Raw genomic sequence first — 11,356 nt, 5'->3', positions numbered from 1 at the left:
CTTCTAATTTATAATCATTTTCTTCTAACTTTTATCAAATGTGGAAAAAGTGGTGAGTCACGACCGATCTTTCCTTTTAAACACTTTTGCACTCAACCAATAAAGACTCTTAATGGAGTGCTGTTCAAATTGATACTAATTGAATTTTTCAAACTTCTAAATGGTTTCCACCCTTGTCCAGTCTGTTGAAAGTTGTTCACATTTTTAAGACACCATGATCACAAAACAATTAGGGAATTACTACTCGTGTATTTTAAACAGCTTTAAGACACATGGTTCAGTTCTAGAGCAGGCGCAACATATACATTAGGTTACGGTCCTCAACATAGTTTTCAATAGTTCGAATCCTGGTCCTGAGCTATTTGTTGCATGTCTTTCCCTTCTTCCTGTTTAATTACTAATGAATAAAAGTAGAACCATGAAAACATTTTTATGAAAAAAGATAAATGGCATCCGATTAGAAAGCCTGGTTTAGGTTTTGGGTTTACATTTAGAGAAATAAGGGAGATATGCAATATGTATAAATAGAAGGTAGTATTAACATAATAGTAAATGTTAATACTACCATAGCAAGGACAGGAAACTGAGGAGAGGATGTTACCAAGTAGCTGATTTCAGAAGAAGCTTCTGAAAAAGATAAATTAATATCATTAGTGGGTTAGTTCAGTAGTCTGGCTGGAGAAAACCAGAGTCTATGAGGAGGATAGAATAAAGCATGTTAGCTTCCAGCCTGGTAACAAATGCGTCTTTTTTTCTTTATATTTTAACCGGAAGTGAGAGACGGCTTCATACAGCTGAGCTGAGTAAACCAAACCCTGATCATCCCCCACACGCACTCATACTGAACCAACTTCTACCTGAAAGCACACACACATGCACACACACACACACACACACACACACACACACACACACACACACACACACACACACACACACACACACACACACACACACACACACACATACACTTTAACGATACAGCGTACATATACTTTGAACACGAGAGTCTACACTGGTGCGCGGATGTTCTCTCACACAGACAGATGAGCAGATGTAGGTCTGTGTGTGGGAGCGGTTTGACTTGACACCGTGTCACAGAAGAAACCATCGTTTATATTTCTACATTGTCACACAAAAAACAGCAGATGTAAATGAAGATAACTGAGCAGTAAGAGGTGGAGTGTTTCCACAAAGCGACACAACATGAGCTGCTTTACAATAAATGTAGTGATCAATAAAAATCTATATTTCAGAGAACTATTGCATCACATTTCATGCTTTCATTTCCATCCAGTATAACTGCTCTCTGTCACTGCTGGGAAGAACAAACAGAAAGCAGAAACATTATGTGACACAACCTTTCCATCCTGTCTCTGATAATGTGAAATACACAGAGGCTTGTTGAATGTTTCCATCACGTCTGTCTTATATGAGACATGCAGAGAGACGAAGAAACACCAGCGGTGACTGTGTTCTTTAGGTGGTGTACTGCGGATATGACCTGCGGATTCGAAACCGCCTCATGAATCACATGCAGTTTATCTGTTGAGCCATTGTGGTATCGTTTCTAACCGTACACAGAAAGAAAAATGAGAAGAGATTTGCCCATGTTTATTTCAATTAGAGACACTTAATACAGAGAAAAATATAAAAAAAGAAAAAAGAGAATAAAATAACACAGCTGACAAAATTTGCTGCTTGTGCAATATAAACATCAGCAAAAGCACAAATACAGTTAAAAAAACAATAAAGCAAATAACTGTTTGAGTTTGATCATACAAGCTTGATATTTATTAAAGCTAATAAAAAGTTTGAATATTCAAAGCATAATATGTATAATATAGAGCCTCAAGATGCCCTTAACTGGGAACATTGAAAGTTCTAATTAGTGGTAAAAATTAAACCAGTCCACCTTCATTCTTACTAAGGTTTACATATATAAACTTTATATAACCTTTATACATATAAACTTTCTGTTCTTCGCTAGTTTGAAACATATTCTAAATTTACCATAAGCTGTTTTTTTCTTTGTAAATTTTCTTGAGACGTGAGTTGTGCCATGTAAATAAACTGAATATAAATGAAACCTATTAAAACCCCAAATACATAGAAATAAAGATATACTTTGTAAAATCATTACTATATAACATAATAACTTCATGTTTAACACATCTGCCACAATGTGTGTTTATGGCATAAAACCGTTTATACAGTTTTATGCTGCATAAACTGTTTTAATAGACAAGTAGAACAAAATAGTTTGTGTCACCTATCAACAATGTTTGCTGTTTTTGTTTTAATGTTTTAAGGCTGCACGTGTTTTGAACCCACAGAATGACTTCAAGCTGGCATAATGTACAAGGACTGCACATTTCTACTTTTCAGTATGAAACTGCACCTTTAACAAATGTGGGATTTGCAATAAAGCAAAATTAAAACATGTGAGGATGTATGTAAGGAGTTTCATAATTGGAAAGGAGATGTCTCTATCCGGTCCTGTTCACCATGCCACTGTTCACAACAGTAGAGTAGGTGTCCTGTGATCGGGTGTTTGGGTTGAGTGTCTGTAAAAAACAAACAGAAAACATTTTGTAACATGGTTGGATCACAGTGACTTTCAGATTAAATGTATTAATCTGACAGAAACAATGTGGAAAAAAACGTTAATGAAAGATGCTAAAATGTGTGCTCTCTCGAATTATGGCAGAAAAATGTCCTCATAAACTAGCCCCTTGTTCTGCGCTTAGCGAGAATTGAATTGAACTGAATAGCGCAGGAAGGCAATGGTACTGTGCACCAGATTTATCTTAAAATAGCTTCTATCTATAATCCGTGAGCACATAAGTTAATAATGTACAGTCTAAAATCATACATAAAAGTCATAAAATTATCCCAATAAACACAGTATTAAATTGTGTAATTATAGTTTTCATTTTCAGTTCTGGAACTGCTGGTTTTCTAATAGCACTTTCCTAACATGAGAAAAGTCCTCAGGTCAGCAAAGCGTTTTAGACTTTTTGGGGGTTTATTCCATTTTTAAATGTCTTTGATTAAAAAGGTCGTGCAAACGCTGAAACACACTTGGGGTTTCAGTGGTGGATCAGTAATATTCCCAATTTTGAAAACAAGCCTCACAACTAAATTATTAAAGTTTTATATCTTGCTAAAATTTTACAGTGATGGTAACTCAGTGGCGTTTTATCTACCACTTTTATGGCTTGGCTGTACAGGAATTTTAGAGGTTTTATTGTTGTCTCATTTTGTTCAGAGCAACATAAAATACGGTAATTAATTACAGTAACAAGATCTCACCATACAAGATCTCACAATATTTCTTGTTGAAAGCTCATAAGCACTTGCCAGTTACAGTCACTATGGCTTTGCATGAAGAAGTTGGAATAGAAGATACACAAACTACACTTAAATCATTTGTGGGATGCATGTTGGGTTTCCAGTTGGAATCATAAATGTAACAGAATGACAAACAAGACATGGATAATGTGTTAGTATTCCAAGTTGGTTAGATGCAAAAAAGGCAGATAAGATCACTATAACAAACGCTGGATAAATATCTAATTGTACGTTAAGCTACGCAACAATCACACTCCATTCTGTCAATAACAACTGGGAAATCTCAAACAGCAGACCATGCGTAGTGCGAGAACTGCCCTAAGGTCTGAAGAGAAGAAAACAAATCAGAAAATGAAAAATCAGATGGTTGAATTTGAGGCAAAATCTAAAACTGCAGATTTTACCACATGAAGCCTTTTTAAAGTGAAATTTGTTCTTGAAGTTGTCTTTAAAGTAATATAAAAATCTCTTTCCGTCTTGTTCTCACAAAATCTGTATCATGTCTCATCTCGTGAGGCTTAGGTATCATTACACCCCAAGTAATTAATCAGAGAAACGGCTTCCGAATACATTTTTGCAGTGTCATAATTTAGTGCATTTCAAATGCGCCTAAAAACAAAATGTATTTTAAAGTATAAAAAAATATATCAATATGATTTTTTAACATAAATGTTGATCCAAAACAAGTCCTATATTCTTTGACAATGGTCTACATAAATGTGAGGGACAGACTTCTGTTGTCTAGTTATTGTGAAATACATCACCACTGTTTTTATTTACATCTCTGTGAGTCGCAGAGATGATGTTCTGAACCATATTGATAGAAGAGAAGCAGTAAATGTTTTGGAAGACAGCAACTTCTAGAAACATTGGTAAATTTGCTCATAATCTTGGAACCGAAACAACACTTTGGTAATTTCTAAAGCATGTAACATGAAGCCAAACCATTCATCCCAACCATTTACTGGATCATTTAACAGAAATTATCCAGGAGTGACGAGTTAAATCAAGTAAACTTTTCTGACATTAGCACTGAAGCCGAACATAAGATACATTTTGAATTAGTTGGGTGAGAACGGGATAAGTCTTACAATGATGGTTTGATCTGCTGATACTGGACTGTGAGGCTGATCCAGGAGTATGTGGGACCCAAAACAGAACTGTGTTTGGGCATAAGCAGAGTTTAGACCAACACTCCTGCATTATTTATATTCATTAAAAATTTTCTCAATTGCTTGCCCAGCTTACATTTAACACAACAATTTTTAGTTAACTAGTGAGCTTGAAATAAATTCTCTAAATCCACTGGATGATAGAATCCAATGAGTTACATATTATTAATCAAACAAACACTTGTATAAAGGCTGTAGTTAAAAGCTGTATGAACATCCTGATTTAAGTAGGTTTGTTTGGTTGAACTTGCCTTCATCTGTAATGTTTTATAATATGCTGTCTTTGTCAGTTAAGTACTCTCAGATAGTGGTAACGGTGATTTATGCAGTTTGCTGTGCTGATGATGCCTTGGGCCAGCTGTGCTTATATAACAATGATCTGGTTTCAAATAGTTTTCCAAAGGAGCATGTAAGAAGTTGACCAGGGTCTTTCGACTGTACAGGAGTCTTGCAGTCTTGTGTGTGTTTTGGTGTTAAATAACCATCTGATGCAAAATGTATGCAATATTAAGGCGTTTTACTAGAATATTTCAAAAATGTATTTGGGGTTTGGACAATTTCTGATAATACAATATTCCACATCTTTTGTGTGTGTAGATCTAATTGGTTTCTCTGCCAAGAACATATAAAAACTTTACATAGTCTTAAATAACAAAGAACACTCATATATGCATTAATTTGGAAAGAAATTTTTTTTTTCCTATTTTCTGTCCTTTGGATAAGGTAAACATTTCCCTCCTGAAGTGACCACCATGTTAAGGTCTCTGTGGTGAACAAAAATGTTATTTCCTTTTTGTCAAACTGATGACAAAAAAGTTTCACAAGATTGAATCATCTTATATGATTGTTTAATTTAAGTATAAAAAAAATATCACTGCATGTACGATTTAAAGTTAAGTGCAATGATAAAATTATTTCACGTAACAAGTAATTATTAAACTAAGAAAATTAATCAGTCTGTCTTGAAAGGTTTTTGACAATATTTACCTCATACTCAGATGGACCATGTGGAGCCCGGTGTCCAGCTCTTGGAGTCGCTGGAGGACAAAAAGAGATTCAATACAATCATTTTTAATCTTTTTACTTTGATCAAGAGACATGCATTACACAAGCAGAGCCTTACGTTTATTGGAGGGGGTCGGTGCATCTGAGCTTTTCTTCTTGGAGCACCTGTAGATTATCATCATCACAACAGCGGTACCGATTACATCCACAACAATGATCACCACAAAGAACTTTGGATCCAGTTCAAAGCAGTTCTGACAGGCTGATGGGGAAAAAGCAGCAATGGCACAAGAGTTGGTCATATAATTAACGCAGGTGGCAAAGAATGAAAAGATGCTTTTACTTACCTTTTCCTTTGACATAGAAATAATAATTCACTGTTGGAGACGTATGTTCATTTTTCTTGTATTGACATGTGTATAGAACTTGCCGTTCATATAGGAATGTATACTCTTTTGTTGACACTACTGGAGATGTTGTAGCTTCTGGAGTTGTTGGTTGTCCCTTATGCCACGTTCCTCTTTCAGGACAAGTTAGTGTGACGTCTTTTTTCCAGAATTCTGCTCCTCCTTTAACCAATCATACAGTTATAAAATTACTTTTTTGCACAAGTTTTAGTTTGCGACCTTTTAATAAACCCAAGTTCTCATCCTCTTAGTACTTCTCACACAGAACCAGGAAGCTCTCAGAGCTGTTATAGGCTCTCATATAAATGTTTATGCATGTCAGATTTTATTCTCAGTTTCTTTAAAGTGTTTTATGATCATTTTATATAACTGTACTCAAAAGTGTTCCAATCAACACCTTATAATTGGAAAAAAAGTATTATTAGACAAATAGTCAGAAAGAACAAGATTGTAAGCAGTAAAGGAACATTAACACAGGAAATGCAGTTGGTGCTAACAAATATTATGTCTAGAGACAATATCTGCTTTTGTTTTAAGCTGAAAGAGACTGAAATGCTCCAACTTTACAGTGTAAAGCAACATTAGGTAATATTGTGCCATATTTACCTGTTTCAGCCTTCACGGAGGTCGCAAACATGAAGATGATGACAAAGACAGCTTGAACAGTCATCCTAATTAATCCTTATTGTCTGATTCTGAATGTTTTTCAGGTTTAGATCAAATCTGTAAAAACTCTCTAAAAAGATATGATTTACATCAAACTGTCTTGTCAGAAAGTCAGAACGATTCAAAATGGAGCTGATGGTTCTCTCTCTGAAACTGCCTCTAGTGAAGATCCACTCTCACACACACACATACGCGCGCACACGCACACACTCACACTCACACTCACACTCACACTCACACTCACACAGGAAGTGTTTCCTTTTTTTCAAGATGAATTCACAAACCATAAAACAAAGTCTACCTGCAGTACCGTGTGCAGAGAAAAACTCATGTTTTGTTGTTGTCCATTCCCTGTAAAATAATTGCAATAAGTTTATTACTTATGTCATAAACATATGAATATAAGGAATCTCTTTTTGTTAAAATCTTGTGTTGTTAAATTTTCTGGTCCCATTCTTAAGTGTGCCTTCTATTTATTTATATAACTTCGTTTGCTCCTTTGTCCCATTTGTTTGAGCCATCTGGTTGTTTTATTGTTGCTACACCTCAAGGCTGTTGTGTTATGTTTATCTGGAAATCATGTTTGACCAGGAGATTTTTCAAAGTTAAAATGTTCTTTTCATTTTACCAACCTCACTCTAGATATGCAAACTCTTTAGGGACACATCTCACCCACTTAGTGGCTCACTTCAAACCCTCTACCAGATGCAGAGTGAGTCTGGACCAATGTTTTTTCTGATTTTCTTTCATTTTTCTCTCTCCAGACTTATAAAATATACTCCTATTATCTTTGCAAACAAATAAAACATTAGAAAATATTATTTATATAATGTATAAAAGTGGCAGTTAAGTATTTGGAAGAGTTTTGTGCAAGTTAGTGTATAGATGTAACCTTTAGATCCTCATAAAATATTTAAATAAAGCTTAATGGTGTATCCTTTAGTACACGTCTGCCACCTGGTGGTTTAACTCGACAAAAATACTTCCTTTTTTCAATGAAAAACAAATAATCCTTTATTTGTAAGAGAGAAAAGCAGAATAACCAACTTCATATAGGAAAAAGGAAAAGTAAATAAAGACTGATGTTACAGTAAATATGTGAATTTATTACTTTCACATAGATTACAAGCAATGATATCGTGAAGCCATAAAAGGATATGTAAAAACCTACAGTTGTTACATGACTATGAATTATAAAATATACTGAGTTTCAATTCAAAGTCAAAACAAAAAGGAAAACAATATTTTGATCAAACAGTTTAAACATCATCCTTAATAAAAGAAAGTAGTTTTCTTTGAAGGATTCCTCTCTACCACGCTCACTATCTATCTGGTCTTCTAGCTTTTACTCCACAGTATTGAAAAGCAGAAGATGTCTGCAGTTTGATTCAGTGTTTTGTCTATCACACACCTCTCCACCATTTTTGGGTGGGTTCAGGTCGCCCTTCAGAGCACACACTCCATCATTTATCACAAATAGATCTGATAATTTTTAACTAAAATTTTATTAGCTCTGAAATTAGCAGTTTCCAAAAATGATCCTGGGAGTCTTACATCTTAATTCTTCATCTTTGGATACTTATTTTATTTGAATAATTTTATGTTTGGTCCTATTTTTTGGGTAACAAGTTTTACCAGAAGTTTTATTAATGAATTTTATTAATTTTTTGTTCAAAATGATTATAGCAAACATCTTTTTAACATTTCCATTTTTTTTTTACGTGAAGTAATGTCTTATGCATATGGAATAACATTGCTGTTCCTGAAAATAGAAAAATAATCCAAGGTTGAGCTCTTCATTATAAACATTTTTAAAGGGCTTCTCAATAACTTTTTGGATGAAAATAAAATACCTAATTATTTGTGTCATTACCTTGACACTATAAAAAACTTTTATTACTCTAAATGAATGTTTTTTAGCTTAATAATAGCAAAATAAAACATAAAAATATAGAAAATTAAATACAGAAATACATATAATCATTTGCATATGCATGAACAAATTATATAATTTTTACTTTCAATCCTGCTTTTGAAATTCTACAACTTATTTGCTGCACAATTTTTGAACAGCTGCAATTTCACATTGAAACACACAAAAGATGACTAATCATTTTAAATCATTTTAAACTAATTTCACAATGTTCAGTTTTAATGATGTTAAATCTAACACAAGTTCTGGTAATTCCTTGCTATTTCATGCTATCCGTTTATAAATGTTTGCCATCTTCTGACCTTCTGATGATGACCGTCTACCCCGTCCTGTGCACCACAGCGGAGTAGGTTTCCGTTGCTTGAGTGTTGGTGTTCAGTGACTGCCGAGACATAATCCAAAATCAATTTTTTTTTATATATACAAATGGGTTACTGTTTGGAAATAAAACAATACATTAGAAAAATACTAGAGTACCAAACAAACAAGCAATGTAATAAATAAATAGATAAATAAATAAGTAAACAGGCAAATAGTAATTTGCCTTCAAATACACAGAAATCATCCATACACTTGTTCAGTAGACCACCCAATACACCCAAATGTCTCATTAAATAAAATAAATAAAATATTTCACCCTGGACACTCCATGAACTAAGGGGTGTCGGTTGTAGATCATTCAGTATATTCCTAATATTTTTCTTGAATGGCAATAGATCCTCAGTAAATTTTCAAGTGTTCTGACATTGTTTTATAGCAGAAGATATTTTCAAGAATATATTAGATTTTATAATGTGAGCAATAATACATTACCAAAGAGGAAAACATGTTTTTATTTATAAATAAATAAATAAATAAATAAATAAATAAATAAATAAATAAATAAATAAATAAATAAAATCTTTGCTATAATGCAATGAAATACCCTTTGTTTCATATATAACTTAATGCAAAACAATTTGGTGTCAGTAGAAATACATTCTTCTCCCATTTTAAAATCTGTGCTTGGTGCTGACTCAGCTCATTTATAAAAAATGTTCCACTTTCTAAACAATCAGTTTGCTGGTTATCTGCTGATTTTTATACGTACCTCACATAATTCTGTATATACAAACTATACCTTGAAGAAGACAGACTAAACATTTTTTAACATTATTTTCATTGTAGCTGCATCTTTAAATAACAGGTACAATAAGTAAAGAGTTAATAAAAATTATCTCATCAAACACCAAACAACAAAGTGTGTTTCTCGCAGCGCTGACATTATTTCAGTAACTATGATCTTGCATTAGTCTCATATGCACCTTTTTGATGCTGGAGGCTACTATCTCTCTTTGATGGGAAAATAAATATTTTTTCTTGTACAAAAAAGATTTAGATTGTAATCTTTGATTAGATCATGTAACTGATGGCGCTTCTTTTAGTTCAACAGGAAGGGAAAAGTTGTTCTAGGTAACAAATGCCAGATAAAACATTCTTTTTGTAATACAGTTCCTGGTAATACCCACCTCATAGGCAGAAGACTGGTCTCCTTGAGGCCGGGTTCTACGTGCTTAAAGAAATAAAGATAATAAATATTAATTAACTCCAAGGACTTCATGAGTACTTGGGGCCCAGAAATTGGGATAAGATCTTAAGTTCATTCCTACCTCGTGGGGGTTGAATAGGTACATTTGGGTGTTTCCTCTTGGTGCAAACATAGATTATCCTCATCACCACGGCAGTCCCGATCACATCCACGAGAATCACCAGCATGAAGAGGAATCCGTCCACCTCAAAGCAGTTTTCACAGGCTGGAGAAGAAACGTGAACAGTCAAACAACAGTTCGGTCTATACGAGCACAAAGACCTTAAAATGAAATCTGGTTTTACTTACCCTTCCCTTTTACAAAGAAGCTGTATTTAATTTTTTCGTCTTCACTTTCATATTCACAATAATATTGGGCCTGACCTTTAAAGTTGAATTCATAAGTTGTAGCAGCTCCTAAAGTTGCTTTCTCCATTTTATTCGTCCATGTTCCGTTTTCTGGACAGCTCAGAGTAACTTTGTTTCTCCAGAATGAGACTCCTCCTTCAACCACAAACAGTTAATAAATAACTTTGTAATTATTGAAGTCCATAATGTTTACATAAGTTTCTGTTAAAACTTTGATTGATCAAAGACACTAAAGGGTTTGCTCATGGCAAACAGTATATTTAGAGCTGAAATGTGTATTTGTCCAACCTCCAGACAAATAAAAGAAATATTTCAACTTCACGGTAAAAATAAAGATGTTGCAGGACCGGTTTGTGCTTACCTTTTTGAGACTCCACCGTGGCTAAAAACATGAAAAGCACGACGAACATGACCTGAACACCCATCCTGCGTGTTTCTTTATCCGTCTGGAGTTTGGATCAAATCTGTGAAGTCTGAATTAAACTCAGCAGCCTGGTTAATGACAGACTGAGACTCTCTCTCTCTCTGTGCTCTCTCACTTGTGCGCGCTAATAAACTCACAAAAGACACACACAATTAGCTCTACAGGAAGTGTGTGTTTTTTCAGTAGGATTTCACTGTTCATTGAAGTCAAGCTGAAGTGGAGCTTGTAGAAAGAAACATTTTGATTCCTGATTTATTCCAGATCGAAAAAACATGGAGAAGAAGCAGGAATGACAAAATAACAGATTTAGGCAAATAATACAGTCATGTGTTCAAATAGACAATTTGAATATGAAAACATGTTTTCTCAGAAAAATTCAAGACCCTATCCACCACAATTACAAAATAATGCTCACTATTTTCTACAACAGCTCTGCTAGAAGTATTGCATGATAATATT

General features: G+C 34.1%; 2 protein-coding genes across 2 annotated transcripts; both read right to left on the bottom strand.

Annotated features, from left to right (window-relative positions):
* Positions 1 to 557: 557 nt before the first annotated feature.
* Positions 558 to 6,772, bottom strand: LOC108166815 (uncharacterized). The gene is made up of 5 exons (XM_017308179.2): positions 6,545 to 6,772; positions 5,879 to 6,100; positions 5,650 to 5,793; positions 5,514 to 5,563; positions 558 to 2,567 (listed from the first exon to the last, which is right to left on the bottom strand). The coding sequence occupies exons 1-5, from the start codon at positions 6,606 to 6,608 to the stop codon at positions 2,490 to 2,492; spliced, it is 558 nt and encodes a 185-aa protein (XP_017163668.1). The 5' UTR covers positions 6,609 to 6,772; the 3' UTR covers positions 558 to 2,489.
* A 1,705-nt stretch (positions 6,773 to 8,477) lies between these two features.
* Positions 8,478 to 11,356, bottom strand: LOC103475178 (uncharacterized). Its single transcript, XM_008426616.3, has 5 exons — positions 10,835 to 11,356; positions 10,414 to 10,608; positions 10,187 to 10,330; positions 10,046 to 10,089; positions 8,478 to 8,919 (listed from the first exon to the last, which is right to left on the bottom strand). The coding sequence occupies exons 1-5, from the start codon at positions 10,896 to 10,898 to the stop codon at positions 8,857 to 8,859; spliced, it is 510 nt and encodes a 169-aa protein (XP_008424838.2). The 5' UTR covers positions 10,899 to 11,356; the 3' UTR covers positions 8,478 to 8,856.

This window comes from Poecilia reticulata, chromosome 13 (genome assembly GCF_904066995.2).
Source record: "Poecilia reticulata chromosome 13, P_reticulata-male-v2, whole genome shotgun sequence".
In the NCBI taxonomy this organism is placed as follows: domain Eukaryota; kingdom Metazoa; phylum Chordata; class Actinopteri; order Cyprinodontiformes; family Poeciliidae; genus Poecilia; species Poecilia reticulata.
This window is presented reverse-complemented; position numbering and strand designations above follow the sequence as displayed.